This window comes from Fusarium solani (genome assembly GCF_023522795.1).
Source record: "Fusarium solani strain SB1 chromosome Unknown bctg00000007, whole genome shotgun sequence".
Classification (NCBI taxonomy): domain Eukaryota; kingdom Fungi; phylum Ascomycota; class Sordariomycetes; order Hypocreales; family Nectriaceae; genus Fusarium; species Fusarium solani.
The window spans coordinates 667,253-686,519 of NW_027072150.1; the positions used below are offsets into that span (position 1 = coordinate 667,253).

The 19,267-nt window shown below is 50.0% G+C and overlaps 7 protein-coding genes across 7 annotated transcripts; 5 read left to right on the plus strand and 2 right to left on the minus strand.

Annotated features, from left to right (window-relative positions):
• Positions 1-996: 996 nt before the first annotated feature.
• MRS44_011035 (uncharacterized protein) lies at positions 997-1,928 on the minus strand (the record flags this gene model as incomplete). Its single annotated transcript, XM_065619578.1, has 3 exons — positions 997-1,438; positions 1,498-1,636; positions 1,691-1,928. The coding sequence occupies 3 exons, from the start codon at positions 1,926-1,928 to the stop codon at positions 997-999; spliced, it is 819 nt and encodes a 272-aa protein (XP_065475650.1).
• A 1,995-nt stretch (positions 1,929-3,923) lies between these two features.
• On the plus strand, positions 3,924-4,295 carry MRS44_011036 (uncharacterized protein; the record flags this gene model as incomplete). Its single annotated transcript, XM_046281014.1, has 1 exon — positions 3,924-4,295. The coding sequence occupies one exon, from the start codon at positions 3,924-3,926 to the stop codon at positions 4,293-4,295; it is 372 nt and encodes a 123-aa protein (XP_046135263.1).
• Positions 4,296-5,274: 979 nt separating this feature from the next.
• MRS44_011037 (uncharacterized protein) lies at positions 5,275-6,993 on the minus strand (the record flags this gene model as incomplete). Its single annotated transcript, XM_046283423.2, has 1 exon — positions 5,275-6,993. The coding sequence occupies one exon, from the start codon at positions 6,991-6,993 to the stop codon at positions 5,275-5,277; it is 1,719 nt and encodes a 572-aa protein (XP_046135262.1).
• Positions 6,994-9,694: 2,701 nt separating this feature from the next.
• Positions 9,695-10,696, plus strand: MRS44_011038 (uncharacterized protein; the record flags this gene model as incomplete). Its single annotated transcript, XM_046275790.2, has 1 exon — positions 9,695-10,696. The coding sequence occupies one exon, from the start codon at positions 9,695-9,697 to the stop codon at positions 10,694-10,696; it is 1,002 nt and encodes a 333-aa protein (XP_046135261.1).
• A 2,326-nt stretch (positions 10,697-13,022) lies between these two features.
• MRS44_011039 (uncharacterized protein) lies at positions 13,023-15,321 on the plus strand (the record flags this gene model as incomplete). The annotated part of the gene is made up of 4 exons (XM_065619579.1): positions 13,023-13,270; positions 13,325-13,509; positions 13,615-14,220; positions 14,282-15,321. The coding sequence occupies 4 exons, from the start codon at positions 13,023-13,025 to the stop codon at positions 15,319-15,321; spliced, it is 2,079 nt and encodes a 692-aa protein (XP_065475651.1).
• Positions 15,322-16,107: 786 nt separating this feature from the next.
• MRS44_011040 (uncharacterized protein) lies at positions 16,108-16,785 on the plus strand (the record flags this gene model as incomplete). Its single annotated transcript, XM_046273714.1, has 1 exon — positions 16,108-16,785. The coding sequence occupies one exon, from the start codon at positions 16,108-16,110 to the stop codon at positions 16,783-16,785; it is 678 nt and encodes a 225-aa protein (XP_046135259.1).
• A 1,195-nt stretch (positions 16,786-17,980) lies between these two features.
• Positions 17,981-19,225, plus strand: MRS44_011041 (uncharacterized protein; the record flags this gene model as incomplete). Its single annotated transcript, XM_065619580.1, has 3 exons — positions 17,981-18,329; positions 18,379-18,585; positions 18,753-19,225. The coding sequence occupies 3 exons, from the start codon at positions 17,981-17,983 to the stop codon at positions 19,223-19,225; spliced, it is 1,029 nt and encodes a 342-aa protein (XP_065475652.1).
• Positions 19,226-19,267: the final 42 nt, after the last annotated feature.

The window sequence follows — 19,267 nt, forward strand, 5'->3', positions numbered from 1 at the left end:
AGGTGGAGAGCGGAAGTGATCAGCTCAAGGGCTGCATGGTCAGGTTGAAGCCACAAGCAAACCCCGCACTCTTGAAGCTAGCACTTAGGACGCAGATCCATCCCGACTTCAAGTTGTGAGGGACTAACCATGGCCTTGTGTTGATCGACAGAGTAGGATCTCAACGGATCTGTAACAAAATAAAAACACAAAGAATGAATGATGAGAGGCCTTCGTTTAGAGACACAGTGTGCCTGGTAGGTAACAAAAGGAGGCCCGTCACCCACACCGGGTATTACCCCCGTTGCATCACAGGCGCCACGCGCGGGATTGACACGATCCCTAGCCATGTCTGAGCGACACGACAGCTGAAAGAAATGTGCAAGGCCTCGACCCTGACTTGGTTGCGAGGGGTGCGTCATTGACTCGCAGGAGCCAGGGTGGTTGTTGGTAGCCTTGACCGGCAGTGCAAGCAACGTGGAGGACCATGAACTCAAGTACGACCTTGACCTTGACATAAGATTAAATGAGAAAGGGAATTACACTTTCCAAAAAGGGATATATAATCCGTTTCTGTCAAAGGACAAGCCACCTCGACTTAAATGGATTTGTGACAGCTACCCTTGATCGCCATGCGAAGGACTCAGAATGAAGCCTACCCAACCGCTACTATTCTTAAGATCAAAGAGAATAAATTGTAAAAAGAGGGTAACTATGCCAGCTGGATATCTGATTCTAACACTTGCGGTAGGAATGCTTTGGATTGCTCAAAATGGGTTTTGGAACTCTTCAGGGGACGTGTCGAGCCATCATTCTGATGACTTCTTTTCACCACATGTTAATAGACCTAAGCAAATGCCAGAGGGCTAATCCTGAATTTGAATTCGCAAAGTCTCCAAACTATTACCTTGTGCTATCATTTGTCTTGACCACGACACGCTGATAAATATAATAAAAACCATTTCGCTAATTCAACTTATCCAAGCCTCGTCATCTCACCCGCAAGGCAACCTCATGCTATGGCGCTTCGTATACCTGGCTCGTTGAAGTGGTTGTAGAATGAGTGGGCAACTCGGCTTTCACCCCAGGGCTCTGTAGCTGCGCCGGGCCTGGCGGGTACTGCGTTTGCGGATGATACTGTTGTGGGTAATACTGAGGCGATCCTGAATATTGCTGTTCTTTTCTCTTCTTCAAGTGCCTCCAGACGAAGAAACCAATACCGGCCAGCATCGCGATTCCACCGACTGATGCACCGACTCCAATGCCAGCCGCAGCTCCAGCTGAAAGACCCGGCTCTTTGTCTTCTTCCTTATCCGCAGCATCTGAGCCAGCTGATTCTGTCGGGCTGGAAGTCGCCGTTGTGCTTATACTCGTGGTCTCAGATTCAGCCTCGGTCTCGGTCGGGGGGATGAAGTGGTGGCCTCTTCGGTCGTCGCCGTCGTCTTCGTCGTCACCGAAGCTGGTTTATAATCCGGAACGGTCACGTTGAAAGAAGCAGAGTTGACCAAGCTCTTTGACCCATCTGCGGATCGGTCTATGATATCTTCGGGGTCGTAAAGGGCGAACCAGAATCTGGCATGTTCTGCTCCAATGTCCGTGTCGAAGCGGCCATTGCCAAAGTCAACCCTCCATGTTGTAGATCGCTCGGTTAGGTTCTCTAAACATCATGTAAGAAGGTGTATGAGCACGTCAGAAGAAAAGGGTCTCTTACGATCGACCCAGGCCCAGAGGAAGGGTCCTGATCCACCACTTTCCCACACCGCAACACTTATTCTGTCTCGATCTGTCGTCCACCTGATAGGTATCCTATCTCCCACTTCGTATACCTGGTAGTTGGATCGGTCATCGTCCTCGGCGTTCCAGGTCGCTGGGTTGGTGAACTGGGTCTCGGAGCGTACCCTGGCTACCAGGCCAAGTACCGAGAGGGTGGTAAGCATTAAAGAATGCATCTTGAGGGCGTCTATGAGATAGGGTAGGCCTAGAAATATTAAATAGATGTCGATCTTGGTTGCCCTTAGGCGCGAGAATCACGGTAACGACTGACCATGGCCGCACCAAGTGGCGGCGAGCAGGTAGGCGATGCCTGGGGTTTTGATGCGGGAGGGACAGAAACCGGTAATTCCGGCACTCAAAATGACAACAATCCTCGTCAGGTCATATCAAACTCCCGTTGGCTTGCAGTTGCAAAAGCTGGGTCCTGAGCCCCTGGTGCGTATCATCATCGCCGTACAACTCCTTTTTGGGTGTGTTCTACGGTAAAGGCCCTGTTCACTCAGCCTCCAAAGAGGGTCCTTGCAATCCTGTTTTTACCAGCACGCCATGCAGCCAAGACCATGCTATGGTCATGTCAGAGAGACGAGTCGCGGGATTTTAGCACCCGAGAGTTCGCCTTGTTTCTCGAGGATGCGAGCCCTTGACTCGGTAGCACGAAATCAAGCTCTAGTGGAAGTGGCCAGACGGAAGCGAAGCCAAATGCCCTGTTTTAGCGCCAGGATTCGGATCCAGCAAATGAGATGCCAGGGTATGGAAAATGCCTCCAGTATCCAAGTCACGGATGTTGATAAGAAGAACCAGCAGCTTCACTCTGAGAGAGATACACAGCTCCCGCAATGCGCGGCAGTTTCAGGTACTCAAGCTGGCGTTTAAGAGTGGTGAGTGATTCGTTCAGCCTGCTGTGATCAGGTTTCTTTAGCGGGGCTCGCTGGCTGAGAAAGATGGCCGATGTTACCAGGGACAGCTCGGCAAAGTTGGTGATGAAACGCTACCTGCGCATTTTCATTGGCTTTGTTGTTCCAAGCTCCAGCTATGGCGAGCTAGCCTATCGCGTTGAACATCTTGACTGCATCCAGACTTGCTCAAAGATATTCAGTGGCCAGTCAAATGAGAGAAGTATGACACTCTTCGTCAAACAGCCGCGTTGGCTTTGCATCTGCCGAACCAGCCGACTCTCGGTGTGATATCAGGTCGTCGAAAAGCGGCATGCAGCGACGGAAAGGTCTTGCAACCATAGGCTGCCCGGGGTCTCCAAGAGTCACGAGCTTGAAGCCCAAACAGTTGATGCCTCAAATATTTAGGCAGCTGCTTTGTTGGCTACAGCCCAGTTGTTGTTTGATAGGTGATTTTTGAGTGGGATTAGCGTCCGACAGGGCCATGTCGCGCAAGGGTTTGGAAGGGCGCCACGGACACCCGACCCTGGTCAGATCCAAACAGTTCATTTGTTCTTTGTTGTCGTTTATGACAGAATGAAGTGCGATTATTAAGCTAAGACGCATTGCGCCCCAGGTTTGGCCAAGCCTTGTTGAAGGATGAGAATGGAGATGGAAACATCTTTGCTGGGACTCACCAGGATTCCAGTGCCGACTGTCACAAGTCTCGATGAAAACAGTTGCTAGTTAATGCCTAATGAGAAAAGAATAGGATCTCAGTGATAGGTTAATCACAGCTCTTTTCATATTGAGCCAAAACCTGACCACCACCTTTGGCCTTTGGCTTCAAGTTTCCTTTGACGAAGATTTTGTAAAGAGTTCGAACGAGATTATCCTTTGCATTGAATTGTTGACTCATGTTCAGTTGATTCACGTGATGTTTGTTTTCTTGATTTCTTTGTCTCGTTGTTTCAGTGGCCCCTGATTCCATTGTTCGTAATTCCCCTACTACACGCTCACAGGGCCCTGACCATTGTTGTGTCTCTTTGTTGATGCACATTAATCATCATTAATTGCCTGAAAGATGAGCAGAACACCACCATGACCTCGAATTGCACACTACAAGTGACAGGTACAATATCCAGGTATAAAAGCTCCTGTCTATTAACTTTGACAAGACGCCCTCTGTTCTCTCCAACCCAGTTCTTCAACCTCAGTTCGAATACACCCGCGATCCCTACCACTACAGAACTATCTTAGACACAGCAACAGGATTTCTGTCAGCCTCGGACCTTCATCATGTCTAACACCTGCACTCGTACTAGCTCCAAGGCTTCCCGAAAGGTGGCCAAGAACACAGTTTTTGGAGCAACTTCCCACCCAACCAGCCTCAGTGGGCAATCGAACTCTAGCGTGAGAAGGAACCTGTACAGTGGTTGTGTGGAAACTCAGTCTGCGTGTCTTGAGGCCAACTATGAAGGCCCTTCTGATCGGTTGCATGCCATCTTCCATCAGCCAGATCAAGGTATTCAGCCTTTGGTCTCAGATGGAAACATGGGTCGTATTGAGGAGCCTAGAACGCTCCGTGTAGAACCTGAGCTTCGTACGCTGGCACTCCTCCAGATGCAGCAGAAGACAAACGACACGTTCAACAGCGGCGGCCGTTACTAGGCTCAGATAACTGAAGAGGGCCTAACTCGTACAACTAGGGAACCACGGCAAAATCGAATTTTACAATGCCGGTGGGGGCCGTCCTTTGTTTGACGGGGCAAGCTCAGCCGGCCTCAGTATAAGTATAGACAGACCACACAGTATATATAAGAAAAGAGTCATTTATACGCATTTCTCTAATAAAATTTGTGACCGAGCTTAATCTCACCATCTAAAATGTGAACTTACGCTATCGTACATAGAGACTTGAAGTAGTTATTGCACCAAAGACGGTGAGCAAGCTCATGCCCGCTTGGTCCACTCCATTCGCCCCATAATGACCCGGAATTACTAGAAATTACACAAACCCTACCGAGGGCTGGCGATGGATAAGACTGCACGTTTCTCATGGAGTCAAGGTACAGTCACTGGAGCCTCGAGGAGAACAGTTGCCCCAACCCACAATCTCGACAGCCTCAACAGAACACCACCACAAAAAAGAAGGCAATATAAATAAACAAAAATTTCAAAAAGACATACAACAGCGGGGATTCGCTGGTCGTCACCGACCCAACTACTAATCCGCCCCTCATTGGCTTGACTATGGGAGAGCGGACGGGATCCCGTATTTTCCAATGGGTGTGGTCGTATGTGCCAGAGCCCACCGTTGCAGCGGCTCAAACCGAGCACGTTCGAGGTCAGCTTCGAAAGGATATACAGTGACTAGATGACTGTTTGAAGGCTGCAAGTCCTCTGAGAGGGTTTTAGTCCTCGCCGTTTTGTAGAAACGTTTCGATTTTCTAGTTCAGTTAACCCATCAAGGGCCGGGCTTCAACTATAACAAAGAACACATTGTCAACACATCATAGCATCATATCCCAATGCTAAGTAGAAACGTTTCATGAAAGGAGTATTGTCTGTAGACAATTTGGTAACAGAACACAAGTCCGTTGAGCCCCCTCTCCCAGCTCTTTCACCCAGCGTCAGTCCGCCCAAGTATCTAAGTCTCCTTGACAGCCTTGACAGCGAACGGGTTCGCAGTAAAGGTACCGTTGGGATCAGCCTTGCCCCTAGCCTTGCCCAATCTCTGATACTTTTGCTCATCCTCGTAGTAACACTTCCAAATCTCTGGCTTTCCAAGATCCCAGTCTCCGTAAGAACCCCAGAGGACACGCTTGTCCTGCTTGCTGAACGGGCTAGAACGGCCAACCATGATGGCATCGTTCTCCTTCTGCCAGTTGAGAGCGTACTGCTTGTACTTGTCGCCTGGATCGTGGAAGCAGTCGAGTGTCTGGACAACACTGGAGTCTCTCCAGCTGTAAGAGGTTCCGTTGTTCCTGTCGGTATAAAAACGCGAGTTGTCACCTCCGAAGCACTGTATTTGAACCGAGAGCTTGCAATGGGTGTAGACTTCGTACTCGTCCTCACCCTTGTTGTGGCCGAGCTTCTGGCGCGGGTTGTAGATCAAGTCGAGACGCTTAACCACAGAATCGACCCAGCCATCCTTCTCAAGAGTTCTCGAGTTGGTGGCGTATGTGCGCTTGACGTAAGGAAGGTCAAACTCCCGCTGCTTGGGGAAGATCCATCGCCCGGTCATCTTGGACATGTCCTCGTCGGCCTCCGACTCCTCAATCCGCAGAGTGTGCAACTTGAAGGAATCTTTGAGGTCTCGGAACTTTTGGAACCAAGCATCAACACTCTTATCGTACTTGTCGGCCTTGCTGACAGGGCACCACTGGGCGTAGACAACAATGATAGCCGGGAAAGCTCCGTTAAGGAGGTCCAAGACATCGTCAGCAAGGGCTTGCTTGATCTTGTTCTGGATCTTCTCCCACAGACTGGCATCCTTCAAAGATGGGAACAGAATTGTGACGGGAAAGTCGGTACTGAGAACGCTCACACAGAGGTCGAATCCTTGTGGAAACTTGGCGTCATCCCCCATCTTTGCCACCTCAGTGAGAAGCTTCTTGAGGACGTCGGGGTTGTAGAGATAGAGGGCCTTCATCCCATGAGGACCCTTGATTCCGTTGGGGCCAGCAACAGTCCCCATGTAACTCTTGCCCTGGAACACCTCGACGATGTAGTGGGTGATGATGCCAAAGTTGCCGGGACTGCCGCCTAGAATGGCGTGGAAGAGCTCAGCATCGCTGTCCTTGGTTATCTCACGAATGACACCGTCGTGGCAAACCATGCGAATGGTCCTGATATGATCACCAAACAGGCCGAAGCTGCGGCCAAGCTGGCCATAGCCACCTGTTTGTCCATGGCCACCCACACAGACATAAGCGCACTGTCCATGTGGAACAAAGAGCCCATTATGTCTGAGATAGGCGTTGAAGTCCTTGAGCTGATTGCTGACACCAACAAAGACCAGTGCCCTGTCCTCGGCAACGGGGACCTTGGGGTTGAGGACCTTCATGTCCTTGTACGTATTGGAGAGGTCGATCTGAATGTTCTTGCCACCGGTCGAGCAGGCTCCGCTGTACTGGTGACCACCACTCTTGACGGCGATTGCAACCTTGTTCTGTCTGGCCCAGTTGACAGCCCCGATGACATCTTGGTCTCCCTTTGGCTGAATGATCATGGCAGGGTTCAGGTCGCGTTCCTGTTGGTAGGATGAGGAGGCGTACTGCTGATTGAAGTATCCATAGTCAAGCTTTTCAGATGAGGGGCCATCGCGGGAGTATTGCATGCCCTGGAAATCCTGAATTTGAGCCATGGTTATTGTGTGAAGAAGTCTGCTCGAAGGCGTGGGGGATCTCAAGTTCTATGCAGATGACTGCCCTTCTTATACTCCAAATACAGGCTGAGAGCGTAGCAACCAACTTCTCAAGTTATCATCACATGTTCCCTCCAAGTTCAACATTTCTCCGACTTGAGACACAGCTGCAAGTCGGTCCTGCAAGTGAAGCTCGAAACTCTCAGCTTACCGCGCCACCATTCTCTCAGCCAGCCTCTCCGTGCCAATCCCTGGGGTGAAAGATACCGTGTCTTGCTATGCAGAGGATCGGTGGAACATGGTTGGACTGTTGGACCGTCGATCACGGCTTGATCTGGGAGATCGTAACACCCCAGGACAGGGCTGCAGCGAGTGCCGAGAGACATTCTTACTGTTGGCCTAGGATTCGTAAGCTCTCAACGCAGGTAAGATGTCCACTTGTGTCATTAAGCATATTCAGGAACCATCTGTCAGACTTGAAGTGGAGTTGTCTCGGAACTCCACGGCCGTCATTGCGGGGAACATTCCTGACTTCTGGTATGTGATGATGCATGGAGAAAAATTGCTACACGTTGCATGGTGGGGTGCTACTCGCATTGTTAAGAGCCATGGTTCTTGAAAATTCTGTTGGACTAATTTTGGGTTAAGGACTGAGTTCAAATGACCATATCGTCTTTAAACTGCTGGATTCTCGTCAAGCCATCTAAACATGTACCAAGTAGATATTTTGAAACCCAAGCACAACGGAAATGCCCCATATCTTGTTTTGTGGCGGATTGTGCTTGCGTATCTAACTTGGCAATGTCCAGGTGAAGTGGCTCTTTAAGATGAAATATGGGCCGGTTCTTAACCTCCTAGGAAGGAGAACCTCTATCATAGGAGATTCCACATTTAAGTAGCTAGCCAGATATTCAGGCTATTCTGGAAGAGCCTCAGGTTCGTATGGCCCGTAGAACCCGAATTTATACGAATGTCCGGTATAAACTTGTGGGAGGTAGTGTATTCGAGAAGAACTGTTAGTTTGAGGGATTTCTGATAGCAGGGTATGTGACAAGTGCGTAGGCCACAAACGAAAGAAGGCCGATAACTAGAAGGCGAGGAAATATCTGGATTTATGCGGCGAGAAGTCACAAGGTCATGCCTGAGTCCTCAGGCTTTGTGGAATGTTCTTCTCATCCTCAAATAAGACGAAGAAAACAAGGTTGAAATATTGTTGGAGCTTGCCCACGAATTTGTGTTATGGGTCCTAGGCCCGGCATTCTAACAACTTCGTGTGAACTAGCAAGGCAGTGGGTAGATGGGAATTTACATGGTCGTTTTTGAGTCTATGGAGGATTTCAAGAGGACGTCGGGCACAAATGAAAGAGCCTAGTTCAAGAAATTCATAGACACTAATGAACGACCGAACTCTCCGAGAGCTGGGCTAGATGTGCTGAGCACCTACTCATGAGGGCACCGAGAAAAGCATCTCGGGGTACTTTCAAGTCAAGACGACTTTGTGACATGTCCAGCAAAGATAATTCTATCCTATTTTGGATAGGAGGAAAATCGATTCCATCCGCATGACCAGACAAACAGATGGACAGAAGGATAGCTGTTCTCGTGGAATGAGGTAAGCTGACTGGCGACGTAATGGATAATAGCACAACAATTGAGTTTACTAGTCTTCTTATAGAGCTCACAGTTTGATTATCAAGTTCTTGACAGCTTTCGAGGCATCGTGGCAGATAATTCATGACTGATAAATCCAAGCTGACCACCCTAGAAACAGGGCTGACCACCCCAATACACCCCCTCCCCATCTATCATTGCCTATCCGAAAACCCAGTCTCATTTTTGGCACCATTGCCCGCCCGGAACAACAGACTCCGACAATTGGGAAAAGAGACCATAAGCCGGCCCTCGCGAGACGGCGCTCGGCGGCTCTCGGTGGATATGGTTGTCAGGCAACTCTTGACATCAGTGGCTCGGACCCTTGATGAGTCGACGCTGTCTCAGATTGACTCGGAGCTTGGTGGAGTGGAGTCATATTGGACTATTATTTACCTCATAGATGCTGATCATCACAAAAGTACCCCCTGGGGCTGGCGCGTCTAGATGTTGACAGAGGGAGTACATGTCCTCAGCACTAAGCCCTATGGTCCAACGGGGAAAGCCTTAAGGTTTTCCGTTCGGTGCGGAGATAACCGGAATTGCCAGTAGAGAGTGAGCATGCTGAGAAACCGAATAAGTTTTCCCCGAGAGGCGGTAGTGTGTCGAACCTCGTCGCGCGAAGAGGGGCAGCAAGGGCTTGACGTCGATCACCCGCTTCCTATCGGAATATTCGCAAATGCCGGGCTTGTTTAATTATTAAGCGGATGTCCGAGAAGTCCGCTGCATAGGCCATGTTACATCTCGCTGAATTTAACAAGTCCCACATGTGGTTCCATGCAGCGATGCATGCAGTTGCGAGGGGCCGAAGCGAAGGCCCGGCGCGAGTCCCAGGCCGAGGGACCGAGATACGACGGCGAGTATTATCCGACTAAGCGCGAGGGAGTTGAAAGGGTGTGTAGAGGTTTAGTAGGACGAGTATAAATATCACTGGGGTTGTCGTGGGGAGGAGGGCTATTACTATCCTGTTTCCACTATCCTTGCTTCATCATCATATCCTCAACCCATCCCACAAAGATTTTCAACACCAAGGCGTGTTCATTCATACACCATGAATCAAGGCTCAGCATCACAGAAGAGCCGTCGCTATTGGCTGCTCACCTCTCCTCGCACCGCATCCAACTTGTTGGTCAAGGTGCTGAACCTCGACGAGCAGGGCGTTCGTCCCGCTCGTGAAGGCGGATATTTCTTCCTGCCTTCAATCGGAACACGATTGAACCTACTCCAGAAGCCCATGGAAGACTGGACTGAAGAGGAATGTAAGGACCTGGAAGATCAACAGAAGGAATGCCTGAGCCGGCTTGAAGAATACATCGCCGCTGCCGACCAGGAAGGTCAACTCGTCTATGTCAAGGAGCACGCAATCATGTTGACGAGTGCTTTCTATGATTCTCAGTACACTTATGGAACCATCAATGTTCCTGGAGAGCCCAAAACCTTTGTCACGACAAACGCGCCGAACCCAACTCGTTCGTCGCTCAACCTCACATTTCTGCCTGACGAGTTCCTCAAGATTTGGAGCCCAACATTTCTAATTCGCCATCCCGCCATGCAAATTCCATCTTTGTTCCGAACCTGTCTCACCAGGATGGAGATGGACGGCTTTTCCCGCTGGCAGAAAGAGCCCCTTGATATCGAGGTGACTATGAAGTGGTTCCGAGCCATGTACGACTTTTACGTCAAACATTTCGGAGAAGACAGCCAGTGGCCGATTGTGCTCGATGCCGACGATATCATGATCTCCCCTAACTTGGTTTCCAAGTATGCTGCACTGGCAGGTCTTGACCAGGACAAGCTACGATTCTCCTGGGACAAGGCAAACAAGGAGAAGCTGGATAGCCTGTCGAGCATGGAGCAGAGGATGTTGAGCACCATCAATGCAAGCTCCAAGATCGATTCATCAAAGGTAGCTGGCAATATCAACATTGATGATGAGGCTGTCAAGTGGAGGAGTGAGTTTGGCGAGGAAGGGGGACGGAAGTTGGAGCAGTGGGTTAGGGATGCGATGCCGGATTATACCTTTTTGCATTCGAAGAGATTGAGGGCAGACTAGTAACAGAATACTTGCTTTGGGTGGCTTATTTAGCGTAAAAAACTCTTCTCAATAAAATGTTAGCATGAAGCTCAACTCGGCACAACACCATAAGTTTGTTACGAGTTTCACTCCCAACTGGGAAGCGCAAAGATAGGCTTCATAAGGGTGATGTTATATATAGAGAGATTCCCATATCTTTATGACCGCCGCGGTACTCCATTTGGACTTCCATTTCAATCAATCTACATCATTGCACTAACATGACATCATGGAATATCTTACCGTCAGAAATCCAGCTCAACGTCCTAGAGCGGCTAATAGAACTACATAACAACTCCGAAGGGATTAAATCGCTTCTCTTCACATGTGCCTGCATCTATGAATGCTGGTATGGAGTTTTCGAGAAGAGAACATTCTGCCACGTCGTACTCTGCCTGATAAATATTGAGGAGTTCACGCGGCTTGCTTGGCCGTGCTGTAGGGCTGCATCAAGCACACTCTTCGGGAGATTTCCGTCGAAGATACCAACGATAGGAAACATTTTGACCCTATTCATACCTTCAAAAGCGATACACAAATTTTTACGCTCGCAGTTTGACGTCTGTGGGAAGTTCTCTCCTGTCCGTTGGGGGTGTTTTCGCAGTGTCAGTCCAACAACTCTTTCTCAGATATTCGCAACCACATCGTGCCTTGAGCTTTTCATCTTGAACGATAGAAGTGATGAACAGGATCAGACACCAAACTACTCAAGGCCACAACTGGAATGAGTCGCCACCTTGAACACGCCTCTATCTCTTTCGCTACCAATGCCCGGGGCTTCTTTTACCTACCTACCCTACGGCTAGACTCGGAGCGGCTGCAAATTTTGGTGCAACCGTCGGAAGTGCCAGTATCCTATCCGAGTGCTCAAGTTAAACAATTGCTCGAGATCAGCGGAATCGACAAGGTACTGTTCATCCTTGGGGCAGATCGTCTGGGCCTGAGGGTAAAAGACCGTCAAACGAGACTACACAATGTTGGCACAGCCTTCACTGTTGTTTGGGTCTTGTTCCACCCAGCTAGCATCAATTTTGTCTAGCTCACGATTCAATTTCTCCCACTCCTCGCTGCATTAGCCTTTTAAGACTTCCTCTAGGTCATCTGCTCGACCCAGCTCTCCTTCAAGTCCCCAGAAGCCCGCCAAGTCGTACATGGACCGGAGGTTGCGCTGGCGGCCACTAAGAATTGCCGGGGTTGGTGGGGTGGGTTAGGCCCGGGCCGCCCGGTCCACAGGCCGGGACAAGGCGGGTAGCGGGTGGTTCGTCCCTCCGTAGGTGCCGCTGTCAGTTGATGCGTTGCAAGAGCAAACTCCACTTACGATTGTCTGCGAGTCTCTTTATTAGGATACAGGATAGGGCCTGCATGCGGCTGGACCCAAAGAATGCTAGTGTTAATTCATTGTGCTTCGAAGAATGTATGCTTGTATCGGGTCGGCGCCCGTTTGGAGTCGGCTCCTTGTCCATTGCAGCCAGGCAACATGTTGCTTGTCGCCCATCTTCCTGAACATGGTGGTTGTTTTATCTGAGGTGCTTCTTCCTTACTACTCTCGTTGGTCTGGTCCTCTCACGACTGCATTGCCCATTGCCATCTCCTGGCCGACAAGATCAAATCATCAACAATGTCTGTGACCACCCACCCGAGATCCTGAATCATCACCGACAGTTGCAAGGCATACTTTCGATAAAATGGATCTACTCGAAATAGCCTGCTTTTCAAGCCGGGGCTTAGTGCATCACGCCACCGTTGTTTCGTGTCATCTTGCCTGACCTTCTGTGCCTACTGTGATGGTCTTTAGACTCTTTGCCGACAGAGGCGCTATGGCGAAGTTAATCGTAAGGGTGGTAACGCGAAGAATGTGATTTGCCCGGCGGCTTGCCAGCTTGTCGGTGCAGATGTCGGTTTAAACTGCGGTGCGACCTCCGCCTGGTGACATGCTAGGCTCTCGCTCTGCCTGCAATGCCTCATGCTAAAGATTTGGTCGCCAGTGGGATTTACGCCCAGCAAGATGGACGTTAAAGTATGGATGGTCTGGTGCTTCTTCTCCTGAGCACAGAAAAGCTGCACCTTGAGGCTGAGCTTCGTCTTGTTGCATACCCATCCTCGGCGTCTTGAGCCGTTTAACCGCTGTGGCGCCAGGCTCTGCCCTGTTACGAAGAATTCTGCAGGCTTGAAAGCCGCTCAGAGCTGGTGGTGTGCCCGAGGTGCACTTCTAGGCTGACCAGCCCAGCTCTCGACACGACAGGGATCACACCGAGCTCCCAGCGGACCCTTGACCACACGCACAGCCGCACTAGCCTACAAAAACATGACACCATCCCTGCCACCATTTTTGAGGCTTTTCTGCATTCTTCTTCATCTTGCGCAGGCTCTTTTCCCCGCACGCCGCGTCAACATGGCGGCGCGACGTTCGCTTGGATACTACAAGCGGTCAAACTGGCAGTATTTTCGCAAAGACCTGGGCACGAATACGTATTTCTTTGGGGATGCGTATCAGGATGAGAAGAGGGAAGATGTGATCCGGATACTGAGGGAGGAGGGCAGGTATTGGGGCGAGTAAGTGGCTGTCTACCAATCTCACATAACAACGTTGCTAATTGACAACTACAGCACAGACAGGGTAGAGGGAGAGTACCTCACATACGTCAAGAGTCTGGCTGGAACATGGCCTCAACTTCAGCTTCTCGTCGACTTCATGGAAGTCGGCACGATTCCGACGCGATGGTGCACGTTCCCAGGCGAAGTGCCTGTGAAGAATCAGAAGCCGCGCTACGTCTATGGAGATACTATTCCAGGTGAGCTAAATCCCGTGCTACAGTCTTCTATCCATGTCTAATCGAGCCTAGAAATAAAAAGGGAGCAATTTCTACGAGCGAAAAGGATGAATGTGGCTCTACTAGAGTACAAATCAGAAGGCAAGCCATCCGTCGAAAGGTACCAGTTCGACGAATTGCATCCACATTCTGCGCTTGCTGGGCTGGAAGAGGCTGTTTCCCGAGTCAAGGATAACTCAATCTCACGGAAGGACATCAAGCTTAGCCTGTTTGTTGTCGAGGACCTTTCCCGAGACATCATCGAAACCTTGGGAGCTGGACTTGATATCGACCCTCGGTTTTTTCGCACTCAACTTATCGACTACGTTTGGAACAACGTTCGAGACCCATGGCGTGAGCCTCCGATGCTCGATGTCATGTCTCGGCAACAAAACTGGTTCCAGATGCGGCTCGTCCGATCCCGATACTTTCCAAACCATCAGGAACTCAGCGACGCCCAAGATGCCGTTGACAGATTCAACGTGATGCGGCGGATGGACGGAGACGACAATCAAGCATTTTGGGATAAAGACCCGGCTACGGGCAAGGATGGGACGAAGAATAAAGCCTCCAAGGCCGCCAATGGATCCTCATCTAAACTCGGAGAGGCGCCCGTGGATGCCAAGGTTGGACACATTCGCAGTCGAGCAACCTTTTGGCTCCGCAACGATATTGACAACGACACGGCTGTTGGTAAGATCAACTTCTGTTGGGTTCCAAGCATCAGTTCTCCCCGCTAACGTGTCTCTTCAAGCTGTTCTTCTCCTCGAGCCAACCCCTCAGCAGGGATATCCCCTTTGGCGTGGATATGCCAACTGGGATGAGCTTCCTTTGTTTAGCTCGCCACCAGACGACATCCCCCTAGCTCCGCCTTCAATGCGAAGCGATCAGGATGAGACGCCAAAATCTTGGCTTGAAGACTTTGTGTTCTGGGCCCAGAAAGAGACATGCTTCCCAAAATTACCATCGCCTTCTTCCCCAACTTCTCCCCTCGTGATTCCTGTTCAAGCCCTGCTGCACCTTGTGTGTACAGACTGGCTCACCTTCACCGACTATCTCAACGCTCGTCTTAACCAGATCGATTGGGAGATATCTCGGCCCGCCTTCCTACCAGTCAACGATGATCGAGAACCCATCCTGAACAAGCTTAACATCTGGCGTCGATGGGTACCTGTTTGCCGAGATATGCTTTCCGCAACTCTGCGCCAAGCTTCAGATCTGGAACTGCGACAAAAGCGTTATGAAGGCGAAGCTTACCGGATCGACACAGAGGCAATCTTTGACCCCTATAGACGAGACTACGAGCGCATACAGGAGCGTCTCAACGACTACGAGGTGCGTATCGATCGCCTCAGCACAGTGGTCAACAATGCCATCAGCCTCGAAGACGCGAGAAACACGGCCAAGAATAGCGAGAGTGTGGGAAATCTTACTGTCCTTGCGTCACTCTTTGTGCCCCCTAGCTTGGTTGCAAGTTTGCTTGCCATGAACACGGAGCCTTTGAAGGATCTTGACGAAGCCCTTAAGTGGTGGGTGGTCGCATCCTTTGGGGCTATCCTCCTACTATTTGCCCTCTATCACACCATGAGGAGCGAGCTCACATGGAAGGTTGTGTGGAAGACCATCACCAAGACAACGGAGAAGTACGCCAAGATGGTAACCTTTACGTCCAAGGTTCGGAAGAGAGCTGAGAGGGACAAGGACGAAAGTGATGATGATCAAAGTGGGACACATGGGAGGCAAATTGACAGCGAGGAACGCAAGAATGGGGTCCTGGGAGACCGATATGTATAGATATCACAGAAAGGCTTATGTCAAGCTCTTTCTTGTCACGAAGTTATGATGAAGGGACACGAAGATACTCGTGCCATGCATGAAACGCCTTTGAATAAAGCAATGAAATGGTGCTTAAGAATGGAAACATTCGTCAAGCTGTGATTTGATGCGAGGATCAATTGCTTCCACTTCCTGCAACTGATGTTTACCGGGCTGCAAATCCACCCCATCTATCCACCCTTCCATTGCGTTCATCAGTGGTCGACTACCTGACCCTGGGGCAAGTTTGGCACTATTTCTTAATAGGAAGATAAGTTTGAAGATAAAATACTAGAAAAGCCCTGACTGAGCCAGGTCTTTTAGACTACCGGCAAACTCTTCATGTGGGCCGCGGACTTGTCGGTCTGTTCTTGATAACCAACTGGCATTTTAAACTACTATAGATTCCCCCTTTGTATTTAATCTCGCCGTAAGCTTCTTGTCCGAGACTGAGACTATTCTTAATCTAGGTCTTGACCGGACTCTTCTGCCGTACATAGTCGAGGGCTATGTCCGGAGTAGAGCCCTGAGCCAGAGGTTGAATGGCTCGAGCTGGAAGAGGTCCCATTCGTCCATCCCATCCCCACGATCGGGAAAATGTGCCGGTGCTGACAAGACGACGCCGCGATACTCGGAGATATCTGCCGGCCATTTGTCTGATAGGAAGTTAATAAAGAATCCTCACGGTTTCGTAGCGAGCGCGGACAAATACACCAAATTCATATCCTTGTACCAAGACCAAGACTTTTCTTGCAAGCTTTCACCATGGTGGAAATTAAGCAGTATTTCCTCGCTCCTACGGATCTCATTCCGAACTCCCCACGCTCCCTGTTGCATTACAAGAATGTGCTGCCGCGAACCGCTAAGAACCCCGACCATTGCAGTGCAGCCAGGGCCTATGATCTGTTCGAAAACAATGGTTGGAAAGTGGAGTGGCTCGTCCGTTATGGGCAGACCCAGCTTTCACACTTCCACTCCAAGGCCCATGAGGTTATGGCTGTGTTATCAGGCCATGCGACGATCCGATTTGGCGTCGCCGACACCTCTGAGGATATGCATGATAACACGTACGGCTCAGCCAGGGAGGAGGGCGGCATAGAGCTCAAGGCCGAGGCGGGAGACATCTTCCTCATCCCGGCCGGTGTAGCTCACAAGACCTATGACACAAAGCCCGAGAGCGAACTCAAGCTCTTGACACCGGGATCAGGTCATGGAATCGACGCCAAGAACTTCAGTGAGGCCCTCGAAAAGATCAAACTATCTGGATTTACAATGATGGGGGCATATAACGGAGGCGAATGGGATTTCATCAAAGGTGGAGGAGAGTATGAGAAGATTTGGTCCATCCCCAAGCCTAAATATGACCCTGTGCTGCGAGATTCAGAAGAAGGACTGAATAGGTTCTGGCGTGGGAGTAACATGGCCCTTCGAGTTCATCTGTAGTGTGTATAATATGTTGTTAGTAGGAGTAGGTCAGCTCATAATTCCAAGACTTCAGCAGGTCAACAGACTTTGTTACAGAAACAACGGCACCTCCGGCAGGGCTCGCGTGGAAGTGACCCCGTTCCCCGAGATGCTGGTATGTAATAGAATGAACAGGCGCCAGGGTATAGATACAGGCTCCAGGAGCCATCCCCATGGGGTGAGGGGTATGGGCAACGTCGTTTGGGAATAGCGGATGCCTCCATCTAGAGAGAGCGGTGTCGAGAGGAGTAGGTGATAACAGGTGGAGATTCTTGGACACATTATCGGGGCTGTTGAGTTGAGAAGAGATTTTTGGCGGTGACATAAGACTGTGTACATGAAGACCTTGTTGCTGCTTTCACTTGTCGTCCTCCATGTACGGTCTATTACAGAAAGACTCTAATCTTGGGTTTTTCTTTTGTAAATACCACCTAGTTTTCGAGTAAATTTCTCTTCGTTCGCATTCTTCGAGGCTCGAAGCATCTTACTCCAACACAATCGTCCATTGGGGAACCTGGCTTGGTTGCACCGGCGTAACGGTCGTGGCCGATCTCATCGCCAGCGGTATCCCCGTGTTTGGTGGCTTGGTCTCTATCATCGGGGCTCTTTTCGGAAGTTTAGTGCCATTTCAACCTTACGGCTGCATGTGGCTCTATGATGACTGGTCCAAAGCCGGTACGGTCCAACGCCGAGGTGGTGTCTCATGGTTGTCTGGAGCATCTTTGTTATCGTTTCAAGGACGTTTCTTATGATCGCTGGGACTTATAGGTCTATTGTAATCATAATTGAGATTAATTGGGAACCAGGATGTTCCAAGGCATGGTCTTGTGTTGATAACTCAAACTCCTCTTACATGGCTTCCGCGATCCTCACCCAAGGTCTTTCAGGGGAAGCGGATATTCAGGCAGCTATTTTGCCTACCCAGCATACTGTCTACTCAGCATGCATGTTCAAGTCTGCCTTGCACTGCCTAGAAGTCAATTTGTTGGTGAATACCCATTGGAGTTGATGTGCATGCACTGTCACAAGCTCAGAAACATGGGCCCATACACCTTGCATCGTACTCAGCTCTGGTTTTAACCAAAACGGTCGGCACCAATACTTTGTATTGCATGCTTCTTTATTTCTCATCTCTGCTTACGATTTGGTATGAGACATTTCGACCGCATTCACCATGTCTCAAACGCCAGACACTCTACAACCTCTGGCTCTTATGCCCTCGAAGCTATGCTCTGTCTGCGATAGCATGTTCAAAGGAACACTTCCAGGATATCAGCAACCTAGACCGCATCTAACCCACGCTCGGCTTCTAGCTGCCGCAGAATTTGGCTGTTATATCTGCCGAACCATCGTCAACAGTAACAGCTGGGTATCTACCTACGCTTCACAACACAATGCATGCTTTGAGTACAAGGTGCGCTTTGATACAAAGTTTCGCCGCCGAAGATTCAAGTCGCTTCTCATTGCCGAAAATGCAGAAGCCTCTGATGTCATTTGGGAATTTCGTGCTTTATATGAACTAGGTATGTCACACTGAGGACGGAGAGCCCATCTTGTAACTGATAACTTCAGACTACAATGACTTGGTTGCCTCTTATACACCCCCACCCAACCCCCTTGACTCTGCCTTACTCAAGCTGGCGACGGCGTGGATCAAAGAGTGCGACGAGAGCCATCCGCTCTGCAAACCGACGGATTCAACTTTCCGCCCGACAAGGCTGATCCAGATTATCGACTCCAAGTTAGTCAAGCTTGTAGATCCCACCGAGACGCCCACTGGTCAATATGTTGCCTTCTCACACTGCTTGGGAAAAAGAAAACGTTGAAGCTATATCACAACAACCTGGACCGGCTCTGTAGAGGAATCCAGGTGCAAAGTCTCCCCAAGAGCTACCAAGAAGCGATTTCCACATGTTTAGGTCTAAACCTTCACTTTGTGTGGATAGATTCTCTCTGCATCATCCAGGATTCTTCAGAGGACCGGCAACATGAAGCTGTGAGGATGAAGTTGGTGTACGGAAATTCTGTTCTCAACCTCTGCTCAGCTTCAGTTGTCGACAATTCAGAAGAGAGCTTGCCCGCAAGGGATGCGAGTCTCATTAGGCCCATGCAAGTCAAAATTTGTTGGGGCGGGGAGGATGAAGAAATTTTGCCTTTGATCTACGGCGATATATTCCATGACGACATCCTGCATTGTCCTCTCAGGAAGCGCGCTTGGGTTTTTCAAGAGTGGTATCTCTCACCTCGCTCCCTCGTTCTCGCCCGCCGTCAACTCTGGTGGCATTGCCGGCAAAAGGTTGCTTGTGAGGTTCTTCCAAATGGATATCAAGATGAAGAGAGAATGCGAACTCACCGTCCGGACCTCCAACCGGACTGGATGAAAGATGACATGGGCCAGACGGGCATCGAGAAAGACTGAGCTAGCGCTTGGAGGAGCCGAGTTGAGCACTACGTTAAAACT